Source organism: Lycorma delicatula, chromosome 7 (assembly GCF_047948215.1).
Source record: "Lycorma delicatula isolate Av1 chromosome 7, ASM4794821v1, whole genome shotgun sequence".
NCBI classification, from domain to species: Eukaryota; Metazoa; Arthropoda; class Insecta; order Hemiptera; family Fulgoridae; genus Lycorma; species Lycorma delicatula.
This window is the reverse complement of record NC_134461.1, coordinates 135,588,503-135,614,292: the sequence shown is the minus strand read 5'-3', so window position 1 is coordinate 135,614,292 and position 25,790 is coordinate 135,588,503. Positions and strand designations below refer to the sequence as shown.

At 30.9% G+C, this 25,790-nt stretch overlaps 1 protein-coding gene across 1 annotated transcript in view; it reads left to right on the top strand.

Moving 5' to 3' along the window:
• The window catches only part of LOC142327419 (uncharacterized), a 28,738-nt gene extending 4,872 nt beyond the window's left edge, over positions 1 to 23,866 (top strand). The window contains exons 2-3 of the mRNA XM_075370458.1: positions 5,628 to 5,718; positions 18,026 to 23,866. Coding sequence (XP_075226573.1) covers positions 5,628 to 5,718; positions 18,026 to 20,662 — 2,728 coding nt within the window. The 3' untranslated portion in view covers positions 20,663 to 23,866. The remainder of the gene's footprint in view (positions 1 to 5,627; positions 5,719 to 18,025) is intronic.
• Positions 23,867 to 25,790: the final 1,924 nt, after the last annotated feature.

Sequence of the window (25,790 nt, the reverse complement as noted above, 5' to 3'; positions counted from 1 at the left end):
ATAATTTTTAGTAATTTTAAAACATCACCGTCTTTCATTGTGTAGTTTAACAGAAACTATTTAAAAAAGTTTAAATATTCTTTCTTCTTTTTATTTTGATCTGATTTCTAAGGATCCATTTACATAGTTCAGAATTTTTTTTTTACAAAAACTCTTCATCCTTTCGATTACTTTTCTTTTCATTTCATCACTCCATTTATGATTTTGCTTTTTCTTCTGCGTCTTCTGGAAATTCAGATTCACCTATCCTTTTTCTGAAAATTTATCTGTTCAAAATTATGGTTTTTGATACATTGATTATTGTCAAATCATTTTACGTTTGTCTAAACCAGCCTATGTTTGTGTTTCTTTAAAAAAATAGAATTAATCTGCTCGTTCATTTTTATACAGAGATTCGTAAAACTTTAATCTTTTTCCCATTGTATGTTTTAGATTTTCAAAAATCGTTATAAATTTCCTTGTTTTTTTAAATTATAATATTTTGGATGGTGTATTTTTTTTTTAGATTTTTTTTCTACGTTGCTGAAGTATTATTGTCTAATTAAGTCTCAGTTTTGTATTTTTGTAAAGGAATTTCTTGTTACATATACCCTTTGTTAAATGATATGTTATTTGCATCTTTGGTACTCTTATCGCCCTGTTTTTTCTTAGTTTTTAATGAAATTATATCACCAAATGTTTTATAGACATTTAAATTTGGTTGTTATAATTTCACCTAAATATTTAAATTTTTGGTCTCTTAATTGTATTTTAACGTGAAACTAATAGTCTCAAAGACGTAAATGCGGTGTCATTTTATAACTTACACGGTCAGCTCGCCGATACGACTTTGAGTTGCGTCACGGTCGAGAGGGTTGGCGGGGAGGGGGCACAGCGAAATAAAAATCCCGACGTTCGCCAGGCTCATTGATATAGATATTACGCCTTATGTCTCTTACTTCCCCGCATCACAGACCGATGTTGAACAAAATTTTCGAATATTAGTCGAAATAAATATCGTGTACCGTTTAGTGTCTGTTTTATGTTAAAATTAAATTTAGTATGCGGTCAATGACAATCGGTACAGTAAAAGCGACTCGCTAACCTACAGACCGACCAAGTTATCTGTAGAGTTGACCAAACGAAGGAACTAAAAATTATCCGTTAGAAACTTTATGTTCTGTTAAAAAAAATACGACGGTGGCTCCTTCCATTTAACTCTTGGTCGGTCTGTAGCTCGGAGGAACTACATCCAAGGTCTGTAAATTTTCACGTTAAACCAACGGCCGTACACCCCGACACAGCCCCACCTGATTTTCTTTTAAAATGTTCATCGTTTGAGTTTTAATTTTGCTATTTGAGAACCATTTTGTTCTTTTTTGTAAGAAATTTGAAGCCTTATTTTATTTTCGCGTTCTTCTAATCTATTAATCTGATTTTTGATTCGTGTATTTAACTAGAATAATTAAATCATCTGCAAAGGCTAATATGTTCACGTTCAGAAATTAAAATTTTGTTCCTGTTTTGATTTTCATCGATTCTTAAATTTTAAAGTTCTGTATTCCATTCTCTGATTAACATTTTTAGGACACGATTAAAAATTATCGGTGAGAGATCATCTTCTTGTCTTACAACTGCTTTATTAATTTCAAAAGATTTTGATATTTCCCTTAAAAATTTACTTTTGAAATCGTTTCCTTAATAATATTTCATGTTTTATTGCCGATTTAAAATTTTTCTAATATTTTCTACAGGGATTCTCTGTGTAGTGAATCGACTTTATTTTGAAATGTAAAAAAATTATCGCTTCTAGATTTTTGATATTGTAAAACTGATTTTAAGTTAAAAATTTGTCTGGCGCAGCTTCTTCCTGTTCGAAATTCACCTTGATATTCATCTAGTTCTTTTTCGATTACGGGTTGAATTCTGTTTAATACGGCTTTAAATATTATTTTTTATGAGTCTGATAAAAGTGATATACCTCTTTAGTCATTAAAGTAGGCGTTACTGTAGCGTGCAAATTAATCTGAACACAGATGTTATTTAATAAAATATAACTTTATTTAGAAAAAAAATCATATTTGTGCAATATATCTAGTAATTAATATGTTCTCCTTTATTCTCAATCTCTTCATGTACACAATTTGGTTCACGATTAAACAAAGGTACTACAAATTTTTTTTTGTTTTTTCATCGTGAAACCGTTATTGAGATCTATTTAAACTATTAATGAGGTCACTTTCTGAGGTACAATTCAGTTTTGAAAGTTGTTTTTTGACTATTGCCTGAAGATTCTCAATCGGGTTTAAGTCTGGAAGTTTTCTGACCACTTTAATGTTTTGTTCTTCGAAAAGTTTTCCCTTTTTTGACAGTATGGCGCGGTGCTAAATCTTGTTGGAACACTCCATTGCCTTTTGGGAATTTGTTTTGAAGTTGTGTCACAACTTGATATATCCATCGCTTTTCAATATACCATCTGCTGAAAGTAATTGACAAGGGCCTTCAAATGTGAAACAACCCCAAAATATTCTTCTTTGGGAACGCTTAACTAACTGATTGTTGGATATGACCCGGTGATGTATTTTCATCTAATGTTTTGCTGAAAGCATACGTACATAAAAATACGACTTGTCGGAAAACATAACATTTTTCTAGTCTTTTTTGGTTCAGCTACCAAGTGCTTTGATCCACAAGAGCCTTTTTTCACATTTTAGAAGCTGCTTTTTAACTGGAAATGAGCTTTCTGTACGACTGCAAGAAGTCTGCATCTAACAGAGTTACCACTTGTAAAACTTTCCACTGGCTGTTAATTCTCAACTTCCACAAAAGATAAGTTTACTTTTTCTCAGTAATTACTGATTCTGTGTTGGAATAGTTTTTCTTTTACGACCACGTTAGCCTTTCCTTTAACACGAAAAGGAACCGGTTTCTTTAAACCGTTTAAAATAGCATTCATTGTCCCTAGTCCAACACCACATTCAGAAGCTATTTGTTATTGTGGCACACTGGTATGTTCAGAAAGAGAAACAACTTTCAGATGCTTTCTTGGTATTATGTCCATTATTATATATTCAGAACAAAACTATGAAAACATGATTTTGTAATAAAAAATGGAATAAACGTTCACAAAACACTAACGTATGACTTGAAAATTTCTAAATATCTAGAGAACAATAATTTTACATTACACAAACAACTTAAAGAATGGGTGTGGTTAAGCAGTATTAGCTGCATCATAAGAGAAATAAAAAATTCCCTGTGTTCGGATTAATTTGCATGTTATTGTATCTTCTTTTTATGTAGTAAACATATTAATGCGTATTTCCAACTTTCTGGGATTTTTTCTTTTCCCGTATTTTTTAAATATTACTTCTAATTTGTCACATAAATTTTCTGATTCATATTTCAGCATTTCAGTGACAATATTACTTTCTTTTATTTATAACAGAAAAAAAAAACTATCAAATACTGTGTGTGGATGAAGTAAAAATATATAACAATGTTTAGTTTTTTATAACATTACATTTTTTTTCAACTTGAAGTCAGAATCAATTATTACGTATTTCCTTAATATTTTTCATGTAAAATTTGTGGCTGATATTGTATGAGAGGTTATCTCTAAAGTAAAGACTGTTTCATTGTAAAAAAGTTTATTCCGACAACTTTATAAACATTTTTTATTTCTTTTAAACTACATACCTTATACTTTCTTTTTCCTGTTTAGCCTCCGGTAACTACCGTTTAGATAATTCTTCAGAGGATGAATGAGGATGATATGTATGAGTGTAAATGAAGTGTAGTGTTGTACATTCTCAGTTCGACCGTTCCTGAGATGTGCGGTTAATTAAAACCCGACCACCAAAGAACACCGGTATCCACGATCTAGTATTCAAATCCGTGTAAAAATAACTGGCTTTACTAGGACTTGAACGCTTGGAACTCTCGAGTTCCAAATCAGCTGATTTGGGAAGACGCGTTCACCACTAGACCAACCCGGTGGGCTACATACCTTATACTACTTCTCTATATAATCGACACATGAATTAAGACATTTATATATGTCTTAATTCACAACTTATTGTGAACGATACGTATTGTGATACATATTGTGAACGCTACGATACACCAACTTATTGAAGTTGGTGTATCGTAGCGATACACCAACTTCAATATACCCTCGTCGTATTCTTCTGCCGCCAGTTCATTTAGCCACTGATTAACAGCATTTTTAAGTTCATCGTCACACGCGAATCGCTTAAAAATTCTTTCAATTTCTGAAAAAAAAACGGTAATCAAAAGGAGCTAAGTTCGGACTATATGGTGGGTTATCGTAAATTTCCCATCCAAATGTTTTCGGTAAATCACGTGTCAGACCCGCAACATATGGACGTGCATTATCGTGCAGCAGGACGACGCCGTCGGTCAGCCGCCCATGTCACCGATTATGAATGACGCGCCGTAACTTACGTAGTTTCACAGTAGGCTTCTGCATTTATACTCGTTCCACGTGGCATGAAATCGATCAGCAATATGTCAAACCGATCCCAAAAGAGTGTGACTATTAGTTTGCGTCCAAATGGCTGTGGGTTGACCTTTGTCGGCGTGGTTGGTGATTGAGGAGACGCCATTCTTTTGACTTCCGTTTTCTCTCTGGCGCGTAATACGAAATCCACGTTTCACGGCTGGTAACAATCGAATTAAGGAACTCATAGCTGTTTCTGAATAGCGCATCAAAAATTTTAAAGCGGTTCCCATTCGGATTTTTTTGTGACGTTCCGTTAAGACGTGCACAAACCTTTCTGAAGCCTAAGTGGCTGTGAAAAATGCGACCGATAAATGCTCTTGAAACATCACGAAAAAGAAGGCCAAGTCGGAAATCGTTGAGCGACGACCTTTTCATCATCGACACGTTTGAAGTCCTCCATTATTATCGAGGGCCTCCCCGAATTTTCTTCATCGTGCACATTAATTCAGTTATTCTTAAACTTTTCACACCATTTTCAGACGTTTCTTTCATTCATTACATTATCACCGTACACAGCAACCGACCGCCTATGAATTTCAGCCGGCTTAATGATATGATGGTTTAAAAAACGTATGAATTCACGTATTTCACAGTCGACGGCAACATCGAGTTTCCTATTGATTTTATAACGTAATAACTCACACGTAATCAAAGATACTACAACGCGACAACTTACAGACAACAACGCAGGCAGTGTGTATATTACTAACTTGGTCATGAATGACACGATAATGAACGATAAGGTTCGCCAACCATAAGAAGAGAAATTTTTCCAGCGGTCTTTACTTTAGAGATATTTCTCGTAGATTATTATCATATAATTTTTAAAAAAATGTATTGTTTGTAAAATTAAGCATTACTGTTTTATCAATTATTCTTCAAATTATTACTCAATTCTATAATTACTACTCTGTTGAAGAGATCAAATAAAAGTAATTTATTTAACACTTTAAAAGGAAAAAATATTCATTTTTTGATACTAAACAAAAAAGTAAAAATAATATAAATAAAAAATAGTTAACATAACTAAAGCACATAAATTTGTACATTATTGTTTTTTATTTATTGTTTTTTTTAGTACCGTAAATAATTATATATAAAGTGTCTTTTATCTTTTTTCTAGAACCGAAAATTTAAATAACTTAACAAATTTAATGCGTACTAAAAATGATAATGAAACGAAAAATGATGTTTGTGAGGATATATATTCCGAGGTAAGTGAACTGAATATAAAAAAAAATATTTTATTAGAACTCAAGTTCTAAACAGTATCATGTTATATTAACGGGAAAACCCTCAGTGACTCACTCGTTTCTAATTTTCCCACTTCCTAAAAGACTAGGACGCTGAAATTTGACAGAGTTGTTCCCGAGGAAACATTTCAAAAAGAAAACAAAAACTATTTTGACTAACAATTCTAAAAGTATTAAATTACAAGCGTGTTGAAAAAGGATGACAGAAGAGATGAGAAGAAACGCTGAGATTTGAAACGCGGCAGAAATGTTTGCTATATGTTATTACACCTCTAGATGTAATGACCAGTCATTACCTCATAACAGTATACTCATAATAATCGGTAATCAGTTGTGTAGCATTTGTCATAACGTAAAAAAATAAAATTCTTCAGACAGCGGTGTGAACAAGAATCAGTTATAACTGATTCACCACTCATAAGTTCGGAGAATCTCCCGTCTGTAAACTTTCCCTGTTACCATCGACATACACCGGCTGGTGCCTGCTGCTTCTAAACGCTCTCTCAAAGACATTGACCCGCTTCATGGATCATTGTTTGCTGTAATTCCTTTTGGTTGGTGACAGCGGGATGACCACGACGAACTTGCTGGTCCTGACCACTCCTAGTAAAGAACACCCGGCTACACCGTTCCACCGATAGTCGGGCTTTTACATTTTACATGCCGCTACATATGTCGGATATCGGGTACGTCACACTAAATGCAGAACCATTCAAGAGCAACCGTAGGGTAAGTTTTACTGTAGTTCAGCACTAGGCCGTTTCTACCCCCGGCATTAAGAGCATTGAACAATGCAGACATTACTGCTATTAAAATAAAAAGAGCATGCAATTTAAATAGGTTAATATATACCGAACCTGGTACAGTAATAATAACAAAAAAAAAAGAAAATTTACGCACTGGCCGGCTTTTACAACGATTGCAGTATAAAATTCAATCGATATTTCATTGAACCTTACCTCACCCGCCAGTAGGCCGGGCAATAAAAGACGTCCTGGTCGATGAAAGATATAAAATTAAAAAGGGTTCAAAGGAATTTTGTAAACCAAAGTTACTATTAAGAATTTCAGGGTCATTTAGATCGAACTGTCGCCTTTCATTGCAGAATTGGTTGCGCAAGGGAAAAAAGGAAAGGATGCACAGCCGATTCGGGTTTCGGAAGTCGTAGCGAGCCTAGCCTTGTTAAGGGAGTAACCGTGTTATTTCCCTCCTTAAGAAAGGTTCGGCATCTAATTTACAAAATTATAGGCCGATTTTGACAATTGCCCGTATTTTCTTAAGTATTTTCTAAAAATAAACTTTTAATATTTCTTGATAAGTATGGCCAATTAAAAACCTTTCAGCGTGGTTTTAAAAAAAAATGTTGTATATTGTCACAGCCGTTTCCCAGTTTTTTGAAAACATTTTATTAAATTGCGTAGAAAACAAAAGATTCCATTTTCAATGTTTTTTTTTTTTTTGCAATTTCAGTAAAGAATCGTATTTAGTTTCATTTACTGATGAAAAAACATATGGTATTATAGAAGTTGCTTAAAAAATTGGTAAAAGTCATATCTTTCCGACCGTAAACAAGTAATTGAAATTTTATTTTTTAATAAGAATACACATGTGAAATGTATGCTCTCAATTCGACATGTAACACGCTACAGGTATGTCCTCAGTTCCTTGATTTTATTATTATAACCGTCCCAAAATCCTGAATCTTCATTGTTAATCTCCATAAAAAAAGGCGCAACTGTATCTGAAGATAATTATTTAAGATATTCAAAATTTTACGATCGCTTCAAAAAATCCATTTACCGGGTGGATTACAATCGTCTGACTAAATACGAATATAATCAACGATTTAGGATTCTCAGGTAGAGGTAGAGGTAATCGTTATAACGGTAGGATTTATGTAGCGAAAAAAATCTCATAAAATAAAATTTCTCTGTGCTTTATAAGATGACAAATTCTCTTGGTATGGTCAAATTGATTTCGTTTGAACCAAAATCAAACCGTACAGTGTCGCTTTGAAACGCTTTAATGTAATTCTAAGCTTATCGTTATTATATATTTATTTTGCTCTCGTCTACTGCTGTCAAAATTTAATGCCGCTTTCAGGAAAAGTCAGAGCGGTTTACATATCCATAAACGGGCTCTCAGATCTTTGTTCAGCGCCCGTAAGAATAAATTGTGTAAAGCGTTATTTAGTGCAATCTATGCAAAAAAAAAAAAAAACTTATTCGTGAAAGAATAACAATATCCACCCACCTTTACCAAACTAGACGACACTGTTCTCATACGATTTAGCAGAATACTTCGGGTTACAAGAAAGGACCTTGTTATGTTTCCTTTGCCGATTTTAATAAATTACCGAATCGTTTAAATAATTTTCTCTCAGATTTAATTAAAATACGATTAAAAAATTTTCTTTTACTGAAAATTACTCTGCTAGTGAATTTTTACGTAATATTAATTAAACATTTTTTTAAATCCCTGAATTTTCTGCGCCCCGTTCAACTTGTATTTGTTCACGTAGTTTTCAATAATTCCTTCTGAAATTATAAATTATTTTGACGAATTAATTGTGAAATTTTGTAGCTATTTTTTATATTTAATATCTTCCTGTATTTACCTTAATATTACTTCACGTGTTTACATTTTAAATAACTTTAATCGTATCTTTTTTTACTTCCTTGTACGAAGTAAAGGAAGTATTGAAGGAAGGATGAAGTAAAAGAAATATAATAAACAGTGAGGTGCTCCCCTTTTGATTGCAATCAACCGGACCAAAAAAGCCCAAAGTTCAAAAGATTTGGAATTTGGAGTTTTTCTTAACTGCAGTAATAATACTACTGCAGTTATATTACTGTATTACCAGTAATAACAATAAACTGCTGATTCTTCAAAGCATCTGTATTTTTTTCCACTGATTAGATTACTGCAATATTAACAAATTTTGCATTTCCAAAGCAATGCTGACTATCCCCAAGAAGATTAGTATCATTCAAATGCTTTATGATTTATTTTAAAAAAATAAATAACTATTTTTCCCACCGTTTTAGAGAATGGTAATATTACTATGGTCTATTACTATTGTTATCATTCCTGGCACTCCCTTCAAAAATGGATATCATTTTTATAATTTTTAAACAATCTAGATATGTTCCTTCCATCATCATTATTGCATTAATAATGTACAAATTTGCTTATTTCATTAGTGCTATTTCTTAATTAAAAATTATATATTTTTTTGGGTAGTTTTTTGTTTTTTAAATTTACTATTTTTTAACTGTTATTTCATTAATTTTTTTCCTATGGATTTGATATAATTTTGCTTATATTTTCACTAATACTATCCTTCTCATTATTTAGCACTACTAAATGTTCACCTCATACGCAGATTGTTTTTCACTTTTTCATCTAATATTAACCAATCTCCCATTATCTAATAACAAATTCTTTTACCATCCTGTATTTTTTTTTTGCATCACCTTTACTTCTACTTTTTTATTTATTATTGCCAGTGTATTTTCAGAGTAATTATTTAACTTGCAAACACATAAAGAAAAATGTAAAATAAATTACATATAAAAATAATAATAAATATTTTGATACGTATTGTTAACCGCATTTTTATTTACATTTATCGTATCTTTTGTTCTTATCGTAAATGAGTCACTTTCCTTTACTAGTTTAGTTAACTTTAATAATCGAAGGAAAAATAAAAGGAAGTAATAAAATAATTAATATTTCCTTTTAAGAAAAAAGTAAGTTCTATTCCCAACGGGACCTAGTATTTCCTTAACTTATATTTACATTTTTGTAAGTAACTGTCTGTTTCGAGGTACACCCAGTACAACCGGTAGATGACTATATATTTTTGATGTAATTAACTTTAATTTAATCCATCCCTTTGTTGCAATGAGCCCCCCCCCCGCCCACAATTCCTATATTACATCAAAAACTGCTCGCTATCTATTACTCTAAGATCAGCCATATCCTTCTCCTCTCTATTCTATTGCTGCATAACTCTGTAACCCGATCGCTGCCTTCTATGAATGTCATGTTCGATGTCAGAAATATACTGCTCCCAGCTATCCTGCCGAGATTTCCTCGTCATTGATCTTATTTGATTTGGAAGTTTTTAGTAGTTTAGTTTGGCCGATCGTGATACATCTGTTAATAACTTCCTATAAGCCTTTCTTTTCTTGTCAGCCATCTTCCGAATTTCCTCGTTCCGTGAAACCAACCTCCTACACTGAATTTCCTTTCTACTAGATCCCAAAGTTTCCGAGGCTGATTTTTCCAGTATACTCTTACTACTTCCCCGCTCTAAATCGGTATTATTCTCCACCGGAAAGAAGTTATTTATCGCAGTCAACATCTGCTTATAAAGCAGTTGTCGTTACAACTGCTTATCCTGAAGAAAATGCACTTTCCATGAACGCTCCTTATTCCGCAATGCTTTTCCCTTTCTTTGTTTTGACCCGTCTCTTAAGCAAACTTAAAATAGGAAACAGCAGGAAACGGTCACTTCCTACATCACATCCAAGAAATACAAATATATCGGTGAACCTATTTGCAACCTTTATTTTAGCCAAAAAATAATCGATTGCGCTCTGAGTTCCCTTAGCTGCCCGAGTGTATCGATGTATATTTTTATACCTAAAAAACATATTCGTCATTTTCATCTCGTTGAATGCGGTGAAGCATTTTTCAATTACTATTAACAACATCCTATTACAAACTTCTAACACTCCGCAAGTAGCATGTTACCCGCTCTTGCATAATAGTCCCCCGCAGTAATGATGTAATCATTCTTATTACGTTTCTCGAGATTGTCTTGCAATAAATAATAAAACTTCTCTGATTCTTTCCTTTTTCTTGGGCGCATATGCAAAACGAGTCGTGTAGACTCCTTCTATTTTACACTAAACCCGCGTTATCCTTTCTGAAATTCAACAGTAAGTATTCTCTCTATCATCCCATTTTCTATTCGATATTATAGCCGCTCCTGATTACCTGGAATTTAAATTCACTCCGCTATATAATATTGTGTGGCTATTTAATTCATGGCTATTTCACTTCATTTTAGTTTCTGCAATGTAATCCATATCTATTTCCTTCTCCCTCAAAACCTCCAACAGTTCCAGCTCCCTTCCATACATGATCTGTTCCTTGTGCCAAGCTACAGTTTTTCTAATATCCCGTAATTCTTTAAGTTTCAGTCAGATTATTTCTTTCTAGATTATTGAAAGCATTTTAAGCGTCCCCAAGCAGGTTGCTAGCCCAGATGTGGTTAATACCAGCGATAGGGTTGCTATCTCCAAGCCCCTGAAAAAGGCTCTGGGTTTAAATTCAGAGACTCAACTCCTAGGTTCATTTGGCCGCTCTGCCGTTGTGAATTTCTTTCTCATTCGCCGGTGATTTTAGACTATTTCCTTTTTGCCTCAGTTGATCCGCGAGTGCTTTTTTTGTAAATGCAAGGCTTAATTAAAATGAAAACAAGAAAGCAGCTGGGTGTGATGGCTTGAAGACAGAGCTGTTCAAATGTGCATCGGTGGGCCTTAGGAAAAGGCTCCTTAGATTATTAAATTTGTGCTGGAGGAGACATCTCTTCCAATGGAATGGCAGGGTGCAGTGATTTTTTTACCCACCGGGTTGGTTTAGCGGAGAACTTGTCATATAGTCGATAGTTCTAAAGTTCAAATCCTAGTAAAGACTACTTTCAAACGGGTTTGAATATTAGATCGTGGATATTAGTGTTCTTTAGCGGTTGGGTTTCAATTAACCACACATCTCAGGAACTGTTGACCTGAGACTGTACAAGACTACAACTTCATTTACATTCGTACATATCATCCTCATTCATCATCTGAAGTAATATGTTACAGTGATTCCGAAGGCTAAACAGAAAAAGAAAAAGAGCGCAATGATTTGCCCAGTATTTAAAAGGGGAGAAAGATTTAATTGTGAAATTACAGACATGTTTATTGAACGTGGCATATAAGATCTATCAAAGATTTTAACTGTGAGATTGGTCATCGGTTGACATTATGCTGCTTGAGGAACAGTTGGGTTTTTGGGCTGGACAATCGTGTTCTGATAATGTTTTCATTTTGAAGCCAAGTAATTGAGAAGAGGAGGGAATGTATTAAAGAAACCCACATTACATTTATTGATTTTGTTCAGGCTTTTGACACGGTGAGCAGGAAAAATGAGGTTTGACTTGGCTACTGATTGAGTGTATAAGATCAGCATATAGAGATTCAAAGATATGTATGGCTTGGAACAAGAGTAGGTCGGTGGTGGTGCCTTCAACAGGGATGTAGCCTTGCTCCTGTACACTAAATTATATGAGAATGTTATTATAAGAGAATATTATTTGAGAATGGGAAAATAGACTAGATCATTGTGGCATTGATGGTGGTGAGATAGGAGGGATTTTTCTATTCTGTTGCAGATGATCAGGCTTTCTTATCCGATGAGAAGTTGCAAAGACAATTTACTATTTACATGAGACTGGATGTAAATATAATTTAAACATTTCTGTAGAGAAAACCAAAATAATGGCCTTCAAATGGGTAGACCCTGTTAGATCTAAGATAGTGCTAGAGAACTGAATTCTGGAACAGGTCTTGGGTTTCAGGTTTTTGGATTGAATATTTCATACAATGTGCACTATAAGATTGAGACTTCTAATAAAATGAATGGCACTATCAGGTGCACTCTTAGGAATAAAGTGAGGAGAGATACACTTTTACAACAGTTACACAAGTTTTATAAGGTATTATTAGTTCTAGCTTCTCTGTTCAGGAATGAAACATGGACTCTTACTAGTGCACATAGGCAGAGGCTCCAGAGTGCTGAAATGAGGTGTTTGAGGTCAGAGGCAGGGTACAGTTGTTTGAACAGACAATGTAAAGTTGTCTCTGGGAAAATTTAGATATGCAACCACTGAATGAAAAGTTTCAAGGATACTAGCTAAAGTAGAGAAATGTCGAATGTATAGAAACAGGAAGATTTCCCAGGCAGTTCAAAGACTGTCGACCTATAGCAAGAAGTATTTTTTGGATGACACAACAGATAGTGATGTCTAATGCTTGATGGAAAAGAAGAAAAACCTCAAAAACTAACAAAAGATCCTATAATTGTTTAATTTATTCAGTGGTGGCTCGCATGTAGGCACTGTGGAACTACTTCCGCTTGATATTATCGATAACATTTAATATAATGAGTCCTTTTTTCTTTAATTCTTTCTTTATACTTATACAATATATAATCCTTAAGCTTAATGTCAATAGGCATCCTCCAGTTCATGAAAAAGATACAAAAATTTTTGTATAGAACTGGGCGCTTCACAGTTTCGGTGGCATGGTGTTTAGCTGTTGTGTGCACGTGCACACAGGAAGCTGCACATGAGGCTATGAGGGAGAGAGAGCACTGTTGCTCCTGCAGTACTGGCGGAAGTACTTTTAGTTTTGGTTTTTTTTTTACTTTGTGTGTATATAGAACATTCCTTGTTCATTCCCTTTTCTAGTTTAGTCGGTGGAAGGAATACAAAAGTGGTTTAGTTTTTTCAGTAGTGATCAGAAGATGGTGGAAAGCAAGGGCTCTTTGATTCCCAAATCTGTCCAAAAACATGTTGAAAGGGTGAAAGAGAAGGTAATTAGTAAAAACTAATTATGTATTTGTTTCTGGGTACATAGAAATTTAGATTAAGCATCATTGGACTATAGTGTTTTTAAGCGGCCATTTTATAAAGTTATTATCTATCTAATAATACAAAAAATATTATCCGTATTGACATTTTATTATTTATTCGGTTAAAGTGAATATGGTTTTTAAGCAAATGTGCTTAAAAACCGTGTATCACATTCTTGAATGTGATAAAGTGTAGAATTAGATTATTAACCTGCTTACAGCTATTTCCATTCATTATTTTTCGGTTCTTTTATTTTACAGAAAACTTTAACCATGGCTCTGGAAAGGCCCAGAAAAAATTTTCTGGAGCAGCACCCCCACTAATTTTAACTACGAGCCACCACTGAATTTGTTATTAAATTTATACTTCATTACTTTCTTAAATACTTTAAGTCCAATCAACTCCAATCCCTTATAACCTTGCATTAGATAATGTTTTCTAATATTATATCAAAAATTCCTTTTGGCAATAGCCAAAAGGAATTAATAAATTACATGTTTTGTTATTAATAAATAACATAGATTTTTAAATATGAATGGCATGTGATATGTATGATAGCTTTATACACTTCCCTAATAAATTTTTATATAAATTACTCCATATTTATAATTTTTCTAAAAGTAAATGTTCATTTTCATTGAAAACTAATTTTCTAGAAATGAAAAGAGACTTTATTTAATATATTTACAATAATTTTTCGAATACTGGTAACAGTAAAATAAACATGTAATTTCTGACATTCCTGATCATGATTCTGTGATACCTGCTCTCAACACATCTTCTCAAAAGACAATTACGTTCACCACAATTCAACTTATTTTGTAAGATGTATGAATAGATACATCATCTTGCAGAGCTACCTAATACTTAGATTAAAATATTTAACCCATTAAAATGAACAATTATAATCTACGATGACTCAATAAATTCTATTTGCCTAGATTTTAATTACTTTATAATATATCTAACTCTGAATCATTAGTGAGTACAATTGGCTGATCCATCATAATCACTATTCCAGATCAGAAATATATAAATGTTTGATTATTCATGTTATTAATAGAGAATTTTTGTAACTAACATCTATTTATATAATCATATTCAAAGAATATTTACAGGCTAGTTTAAAGGTTGTTAAAATTTATGCTGTTGTCTTACCTGCATCACACTATCCATTAAACATTGTCCATATATACCTGCAGTACAGCAATTGCCGATTTCATGATTGAAAATTCAAATTTTTGTCATAACAGTATTTTTGGTTTCATTTTATTGAGCTCATCATAAATAAATAAGAAATTTTGTTTCTTTATCTTTTAATATTCTGAACAAAAATAATGTTTTATTTGCATTAAGAGATGCCCTTTACAAAGCAAAGTAGTATACAACTTAGCTAAACTTCAAAATAATTATTTTTCAAACATGAAAACTCCAGAAAGAAAATAAAACAAAGAAAACTTATTCATAATTTTGTCTAATAAATAAACAAACATAATTAATTATTAATACCTTTTCTGAATTTTTTATTTATGTCATATTGTTCATGTATATGAGAACTCTAATGCTTTCTCCTGCCTTTCCTTGTTAATATTTTTCATTTACGATACATAGACATCGGTAATTCTTTTTTTTCAATTCCTGTGCAGCAGCATGTAACTTTTTTTTTCAGGGTGCAGTTCCTTGTTGATGAACATCAATGTTTCTGTGCCCACACATGTGTTCGGTTGAAAATTCACATTGAAGACTTCTTCTTTAGCAGTTTCTTCTGTGTCTTGTTTTTAAACTTAATTTTTATAATGTTAATATCTCATGACATTTTATTAAATGCCAAACTTGTTTTCAATTTTTTAACATTTTTTTTTGTTTAACCTCTGGGACCACTGTTGTTAGGTATTGCTTCAGAGGATGAGATGAATGACATTTAATAGTGTGTGAAAATGCCAAGCCTGACCGGGATTCGAACCTGGGACCTCTAGATGAAAGGCTAAGACACTACACTCGTGCCACGAAGGCTGGCATTTTTTAACATTTGCCTTAAAATAACTGAAAATATTTACAATAGAATGATATCACTCTTATCTACTGGCAGTCAATAAAGCCTGCCATATTCTTTTTCTATCTCCTACATAGATCACATTGACACTCCATCCCTCTTTCAACATCTTAATTCATAAAAATTTTGTTACTACATTTATACTTCAAATTCCCAAATTTTCTGCATATATAGCATGCCATTTTTATAAGAAATTCATTTTCCAATATTTATCCTTCCTCTACAGGGATCAGGATGACTAAATTATTGTAAACTTCACACAGTACTCGACCTTTTTTTTAGATGTAAACAGCTGGCAAATCAGTGTTACTAGATTTCAGATGAAATTTGTGCATGATATGCCCGCTGAAATAATGCCAAGTGAATAGACAGATGTAAATATTTCACTGGGTTAATAAAGTATTTCACTAAAATCTAATATTAACTCATTGCACATGTAAGTACAACTTATGTTGACCACAAATGCCCTTATCTTTTGTAGTAATATCAACTAACAGTTTGCAGATATCATTAGCACTCTTTTTTCCATTTTTAATTTGCAATTTAATTAAATCTACTCCAATACATCAATAATCCTAAAAACTTACATAAAAAAGGACTTCTAAATATATACATGTAACAAATTGTTATATACATATATATTATTTTATATATAAAATTAATAAATATTAAATTACCTATGAACATACAAAAATAACAAGTTTAATACAAACATACCTGTTTATATAATAAGTTTTTGAATTTTTAACTGATGAATTCATTGGCATCTTGTCATAAAGAAATACACAGGTATTCAAAAATTATCTGAACAGCTTCGATATTGCGTAAATAATTTATTTATTAAGATATAAAAACGGGTTGTATGAATTTAGGAACATTAAAACTGAAAGTTTTTTGCCTGCAATTAGACTTTCAATGTGTGCACCATATGTAATTCACAAAATATCCAACCAGTAATCAATTTCAGGCATGAAATTAGTGGATATGTTGTAACATATCCACATCTATGAGTTCGAATGCATTAACATCTTCTCCTTATGGTCATCAATATTCACTAAGCAAGTTTTGTGCATATTCTCCTTGATGAAACCCCACAGGAAAAAGTCATATGGAGTTATATCTGATGATCAACATGGCCAAACAATTGGTCCATCACATCCGATCCAACGATTTGGGAATGAGTTGTTGAGTGATTCATGCAGTAATAAACCCCAATGTGTCTGTGTCCATCTTGTTGGAATATGATTTCAGGTTGTAACTCTTCAAGATCAGGGTCAACAAACCCTTCTAATAAGACCAGATAGATATTCGCTTTAACTGCTGTTTCGCAAAGAAAAACGTTCCAGTCACTCAATTGTGAAACAGCCTACACGAAACATTAATTTTTGGGCTATCTCTATTACGGTCAAGTATAACATGTGGGTTCTCTGATCCTCATATTCGAATGTGCTGAGTGTTCACTTTCCCAGACATGTGAAATGTGGCCTCATCTGAGAACATTACTTTTTAAGGTAAAAATCATCATTTTCAATTCTTTCAGTCATTTCCACAGTAAATTCCTTTCTAGCAGTAAGTGTGGTGTATGTCCTGCAATATTTGTAATTTATAAGGATGCAATTTTAATTGTTTCTACAAAAGATAGTGAATGGTATATCGCAGTAGATTTAACTTGCATGGTGCACTCTGAGTTGATTTCCCAGGGCTGCAAACAAAAGACTGACAATTGATCTCCATTTTTTCATCTGATGTTCTAGGCCTGTCTGCACCCTTCTTCTTATGTTCATCACTACCAGTTTCTTTAAATTTATCATACCATGAACATATAGTTGTTCTACATAGTGGTTCTAAGTTTTACAGAGTTCTAAAATTGCATCGAACTTGTGTGTCTGATTTTGTTTCAATAAACCATTCTATGCATTGTGAATTCATGGTGACTGACATTTGTGGTTATATATGCAATCACAGCGCTATCTAGTATTTGCTTAGGGAAACTTTATGAGTTGCCTATTAAAGAGAGCCCAACTATTCATTAGGACTACTACTTTTGTTTTAATAATATATCATAGTTGTTCAGATAATTCTCAGACTCCAGTTATGATTGTATATTAAAAATGTGTGTAAATAAAGCTCTGTACCAGCACACAGTGCAGCTTGCAACTCAAAAACGGTTAAAGTCATGGCTACATTACAAGAGCATTAACAAACATGTCTTTTCTCATCACGACTTAACCTTGCACTATTCTTTATGTAAAAAGCATAACAGCTTAAAGCTGTTAAAAATTAACAGCTATTTTTCTGCAGTAACCAAATATTTAAATTAAAAACAACAATATGTTTGATTAAAGTTACAACTTATTTAGCTTTTTGACTAGAGAGGTATTATCTTTCTTCAATGAAAAGAAGCAGGGAGTAATTCTGCATAGTACTAAGTTCTAACTAGTTAAGAGTATTTGGTAGAAAATAATACAATTTAAGAGTAACTTCTGATAAAGTAAGATTAATATAAAAGAAATAATTTCTTTCAGGAAAAGAATAATGAAACATTCTTTCAAGAAGATTGTAGTGTGGCTAAATATAATCACCAAATAAATGAAAAGTATAAAAATGTTCTTTTGGAGTTTGAAAATAGCTTTGATTTATTAGAAAAGACTACTACATTTTCACATGTTTTTAAGAAAACAGAAAAAATGGATGCAATATTATTGGTAGGAAATACAGGAAAAGTATTCAAACAGTTATTTCAGATAATCAGTAATGAGAATGTAACAATAAATTATGTAAGTTCTATAGATAAAAATGAAAAAGAACTGAAAGATGAATCTAGATTCTTAAATAGAGATGTTACTAAGAAATCAAATAATTTGCATCCTAAGATCCTTCTACTGAATGATAAGAATCATACGTTTATTTATAATTCAGAAATTTTAGAAACAAGACAGCCTGTAAACGAGTTAATATCATTATATTTCATGAAAAAACTTCTTTCAAAAATAAAAAGAGTAAAAATAGTAATTGTAACAAGCAATGATATGCTTAGAAACAAAAAGAAATTTGAAGATATACTAAAATATTTGATAAAATTTATCAGAAATATCAAAAAGTACAAAGACAGCTTTCACTTAATTAGTCTACAAACTGAAAATCCAACTTCGGTTAATAAAAGTACAATCACAGCTACTGATGCTATTAAGAGTACTGAAGTATTTTTAAATGAAATAAAATGGAATGTACAGAAAGAGTGTAATTCTATCTTATGTAGGAGTAAGCGGATGTATAAGAAAACAATAACTATAATTGACAGTTTGATAAAAGGAAATTATGAAAATAAATTTTCGCTAATAAAAATATTAGATAACTTTGAATCGGATAAATCTCTAGAAAATACATATTTAATTCAAAAAAATCTAAGAAATCAACTATTTACAAATGATAATTCCATTGAATTTAAAGAGGAAGATTTTATTCTAACACCGACTGAAGATGGTAAAATATTTGCAGAAAATTTTTTTAAAAGTATAAACTTATATATAAAAGATTTATCAAAAATAATTAGTTTATATATTGTAAATAATTTTGAAAAAATGATCGAATCAAATATGATTATAGATGATGTATTAGCGAAATTATTACATTTAAAAACAACTGTTAAACTATTATCAATTGAAATTGGTAATTCTAAACGACCAAAAAATTATTTTAAAATAATAAGTGAATTTTTAGAAAAAAATAAATTAAAAATAACTTGTTTAGTTGATTTTCATATTTTTAGATTACAAGATACAATAATACGATCAGAAGATATACCGTTAAAAAATATTTCCAGATATGAGTCATTACAATGGAATTCATCTTTAAACATAGCTATTGAAACAGTTGAAAATAAAATTAATTCATATAAATTACTTAATGGATTATTTAAAATTTTATCAAATTACGATTATCAAAAAAATAAAACAAGCAGTTGGACTACACAATCTAAAGATCAAGAATTACAAACTGATAAAAACAATTTTATAAACTTAATAAAAAATAATAAATTTAACATGGATTATAATCATGTAAAAATTGATAATGAACTTATTAACAAATTTAATTCAATTGTAAATACATCATTAAACCATGAATTAAATGTTTTTTGTTCAAATAACACATTAACTATTGTCAATTATTATGTACTATTAAGTGAATTAGAAGATAACATTTACTACAGATGTAATAATGTGAGTATAATAAAAATATTTGCAATGCATACAATATTTATTGATAAAGATATGATTGGAGATTTTTTTAAAGGAAAAGATTTGGTTATTATAGCACCGATCTGGAATGTTGTATCTAATAGAATAATTAATATCAGTGGAATAAGTATTAATGATAAACTTTCAAAAGCTAATTTTAGCGAAATTGGAATAAATGGACATAATGGAGGATCGGGTGGAAACTTTCTTGGAGTAGGGATGGATTTTAATAATGGAGAACATTTATTGGTGACAGCAAATGGTGGTGATGGTCAAAATGGTCAAGATGGTGGTGACGGTTTAAATGGAACAGATGGTATAGATGGTTATTTTCCTAAAGAAGAAGTTTCAAATCAAATACGTAATCTTTTTTTAAGTTATAGTAGAAAGCTTGTATACCTCTCTAGAGGACAACCTGGAGAGAAAGGTAGTAATAGTGGTTCTGGAGGAAAAGGAGGATTTGGTGGAAATAAGGGATCGGTTAAAATATATGGCATGAAAAATCAAAATCATGGATTTTCTGTGGAAAATACAGTCGGTAAACATGGAGAAAGTGGAGAAGATGGTATACCTGGAAAAGGAGGTAAAAACGGATGTGATGTTCTTGTTGAAAAAAAAGAAAATACCTTATTTCTTGTGCAAGTAGATTCTTCAGATTCTGAGTATAAAGTGAACTGTGATAATAAAAGTTCAGATGGTGTTGTTATAAGACCAAATAGCACAGATTTATTCAGTGGAAGAGAATCTATTTATAATGGTAATAGTAGTCAAAAAAGTGTTATTCTAATTTGTGAACACATAATAAATTTTGAAAAATACTATAAACAATTATTTCATTCATATTTAACCGACAGTACAACTGAAATATTTATAAATTTTATAAAAACAAAAAATTATACATTTATACAAAAATATCTGAGATAAATGTATTAGGTCATGTATACTGATATATTTCATTGTGTAATACGAGTATTATAATGATATATAGACAAACAGAGAGATGGAAGTATTCAATAAATATAATTTACTGATTTATTTAGTAATAAATATGACGTCAATAGTAATTATTTTTTGTTTCTGTGATAAGTAGTGATCAAAATAAATACCTCTATTAAAATAACAATAATGGCATCAATGGTGACACATTACTGGCAGTGTATGTATTTAAATAATGTAACAGTTGATTAAATTACTTTAATAATTAAAATGAAATTAATATTTATTGTCATAATTACATAGTTCATGCATTTGGCAATGTCCCAAAATTTATTGTGAAAGTGTTAATGCATGTATATTAACTGTTAAGAGATGGACAGAGATAATTTCAATTTTACACAACACTACTTACCTGCTTACAAAAATAAGTATGAATTCAGATTAGGATGGCATAGGAAAAGGTTATACAAATGAAAATTAATATGAAAAAAGAAAAGAATATAATAATTGATATTGTTCAAGATCTGGATAATGTAAACAAATAACTACTTAATTTATCAGATCATTATAAAAATTTAATTTTGATGTATTTAAAATTTCATAAATGTTTATGCATGTTGATTGTTACTCTTATCACACAATCTTTGTTAATATCAAACAGAGCTCATTAATATTTGCAGTTATCAATTTATTTCTAGTTATAATCACTCCTTAGATGTAATGTTCAGATTGTTTACATATTAATAATCTTCATTTACTTGAGCTGAACTGTGTAGGCTAATTATTTGTGCTTTGTTATTAGGTTTTGCTTTTGTTGTTCTTTTCAAAATTTTAATGTCCCTATACATTTATATTAATTATCTGTCACCAATGGACATAATGCATTACTGACCTCTTTTGTATCTTGATGTCTTATTTACATTTACAGTTATTTGCACTGACAATTCTGTATTATATTCTTGTTATACTCTGTGGCATTGTGGCAGAGTTTTATGATAATCGTAACTAATGGCTATGATATTTATAGTTCTAATTTTTATATATAATTTATTTCTCAGATCTCATTTTTAAATACATCTTATTCTGCATATAAAATGTGATTTGAAAACTGACTTATTTATTTAAAAACAGTTATCTCTATAGAAAATGTGTCTTTGTAAATTTGTAATGTTTGTACAATTTTATTGTAAAGTTTAACTTAGATATCAGTGATGAGCACTTCTTTGTATATAATATATCAACAATGTAAATTTTAAAGTAGAGTTTAAGAAAATAGTGTGGATATTTTCATACATTTTTGTTTAAATAAAAAAAATACTTCTGTAAAAGATTTAATGGAAGGAATTACGAGTAGCACTGATTTGTTAGGACTACTTTTTAAAATATTTTACATTTAGCATTAATGTCAGTTTGAAATGTATAAGAATCTTTAAGATAGTTAAAAGATAATTGAAAGTGAACTAACAATTTTTTTTTGTATGAAGGCAACATAAAAAATGCTTCCTGCATAACATAAAAAGACACATGACAGCACATAACATTAGATGGATAAATGAAACAAATTTCAGGTGTTTATCATAAACTTTCCTTTTGCAAGTTGCCAAATTGAGTATTGAACTCATCTTATGAGTTCAATTTGTCTTACTGAATAAAAGTAGTATTTGTATTTCATTGTTTCTACTGACTGTACTATGATAATTTATTGTTTCCATAACTCTTACCAGTCTTTATTACGGCTGTAAGAGTAAAATCTTTGTGGCATAATAGATGTACCTATCAGAGTTGCTTTCTCTTAAGGTAATACTTTTCAATATATGTTAGTTCCTAAGGGTTAGTTAGTTAGTTCCTGGGGTAAAGAAAGTCATCTACAAGTGACACCTTCATTTTATTAATTAAATAAAATGCACAGGCTTACTTTCCCTAATGTGGCTCTCAAGAGATGCTTTCAATTCTTTTGAATGATTGGGTAATTTTTTTGGGAGTGGCTTGTATGTCATATCAGGCCATCTTTTTTCTGTTTAGCCCCCAGAAATTACTGTTCAGGTATTACTTCAGAGGATGAATGAGGATGATATATATGAGTGTAGTCTTGTACAGTCTCAGTTCGACCATTCCTGAGATGTGTGGTTAATTGAAACCCAACCACCAAAGAACACTGGTATCCATGATCTAGTATTCAAACATGCATAAAAGAAACTGCCTTTACTAGGACTTGAACACTAGAACTCTTGACTTCCAAATCAACTGATTTGGGAAGATGCGTTCACCACTAGACCCACCATATTCCATTAAGGGAATCTAATGGAATAGCTCTTCCTCTAGAGTTCTGTCAAATTAGCTGGGTGTAAAATTTTACAATCTTTAGAGAATTCAATAGTTATGTTATTACGAATGATTATTATCATTTCTTGTAATTGTACAAAATACATGTTTCAGTTTCTGTGAAGAAATTTGTATTTCTTGTGTTTAAAAAAATGTCAATTTCCATTTCATTTCCAGATCTTCACAACTATTTACTTAAATTCCTATCTGATAAAACATTACTTTTAACTTTAAAATGACTATTTATTAAACAATAAAGTTAGGCTAACTACTTAGACAGTTAATTAACAATACATGGTATGTTTATTGTTAATTGTATGTTAATTCACAATATGTTAATAACATATTATTGTGAATTAATATGATATGTTAATTCACAATACATGCTCACTATTGAAACATATTTCAACTTAGTATTATATATATATATATTTCACTTATACTTGCAATGAAGAAATAAGGCATTAGTTTTTTTAATAGGCAAATGTAACTCTGATGTTATATCTAAACTATCACACAACTCTATGTTCGACACTGGCCTTTTCTAATTTACATTGACAGCAAAATGGGACTCAGAGACCAGCAAGATGAAACTTTCCTTGAAGTAGGACACTAAGAAACAATTGAACGCCCACATTATTTTATTCTTTGTAATTTTTCATTCTGGAGAGTAATCAAAGACATGGAAACGACCTGAATTGCCTCATGATGTTGATTTTACAAATCAGAACAAATTTTTTTTGGAAAAAATTCAGTGTTAAATGCTACTACAAAAGCATAAGAGCAGATGATGACAATTAGAATATGTCCTCTGATGTATATCAAACAAGTAATAATAAAAACCTTTTTCTGTTTAATTTTTTTTTATGTGTTTTTATTAGTAATTTGGAAACTGATTTTTAGCCCACTAGTACATTGTTACTGATGATACTCAAAACTGGCTTCTAATCAAATTAAATGGGTTTTGCAACTTCATCAAGTCTTGGTGTTAATTCAGAGCTGATGGGATTTCATATGTACTTATATGGAGAAAATTAACTTGTCAAGAAAATAAAGGAAAGAAGATTCAAAAACAGAAATTCTCATATTAATTTGTTAAAAAAAAATCGTAATTAATAGTCTGGATAAAAATAATAAATAATAATAATAAATAAATAACTGGATAATTAATAATTATGGACATTAGTAATTATTGAATTTATTGTCTATTCAATATAGTAAAATTGTACTATATAAAATAGTACAATTTATACTATTAGTACAATAGTACAGTTTATAGTACTGTTTGTTTATACTATATATAACTCTATTTATTATAAATTACTTTAGTGGTATTATTTTTTTACATAGAATTCTAAATTTACATGTTAAAGATTTAAATAAATTTAAAAACATAAGATAAAGATGATTAGTTTGAATTTGAAATACAATTATTTGTAGTCAGACTGCTTCATTTATAAGAAACTTTACACAAGAAGAAGTTTACAACTAATTTGCTAGGTCTGTAAAAAGTTTTTTAATTACAAATGTCTTCTGAAAACCAAATTTGATGGTTAGGAAATGCTCTAATACGTAAGGTGTATATGTCTTCAGCAAAGGAGAGAAAGGCAAGTATTTCTGATGTGATATAAATATCACATCAGAAATATGTGATATTTCTGATGATTTATATCACTGATGTGATATAAATATCACATCAGAAATACTTTAGTAGCTACAGAATTTATGCTACTAAAGAAAGCAAGAGAATGGAAACAGATTATTGGTTTTGTGATAGAATTTGGAAATAGGGTCATTACAGAAAACAAAGCTGCAATTGATAAATATACTAAAATTCTGATGCAATGTTTTATAAGATAGAACAAAAAAAATGAAAATAATTATCTTAAAATTAAAGTTAAAAATGTTGCAGAATCATCTGTATGATTTGAAAAAATATAAAACATCTAATTTTACTGAAATGGCTTGATGTGTCTCAGGAAAAGAGAGATGTGCATCTTAAAGAATATAAGTAAAGCAGAAAATTTTTAAATAAATAAGATAAGATATATTTACAGATTAGTCCATGACCGAATGGCCAAACCATCTGTAATAGCTGTTAAATTTATGAAAAGAACTGATAAAAAACAATTTCTTTAATGTAGGTGAGTGAAGAGAACATTGTCCTCAGCAGACATGGGATTCTGCAAACAGCTTCAGTTTGTATAAATGAGTCATATGACATTGAGAAAAAAATTATCTGCAAAAGTGAAAGAATTTAAAAATGAAAGTTTCAAATATCTTTGGACTTGAGAAGGTATAATACCAGGTTACAACTGTTGTTACTAAGATAATTATTACTATTAAAAAAAATAATAATAATAATACTGGGTGATTCAAAAAGAATTTCACAAGTTTAAAAGCATATAAAAATTTACTGAGATAACTTAAAAATTCAGCTGAGGTTTCATTTCAAAGAAAAACATATCAAGTTTGTCCCCAACATTCAGTTTCATTTGGTATGGCTTCTATTTGTAATATCCCACCTGAAGTGGATTTCATTCCTGACTGCAGCTACCAAGTCAGGCGTTACCTCTGCCGCCACAGCATTAATTTGAAGTCTTAGCTTAACAAGATCAGCAGGATCTTGTACCGCAAAGGCAATACATAAATCTGATCTTTAAGGAAATTGCACAAAAAAAAATCTAGCAGCATCAAATCTGGGGAACAGGATGTCGATGAAATTGGACCTTCATGACCAATCCACTGACCTGGAAATTGAGTGTCAAAGAAATATAGTACTTTTAGGCAGTAG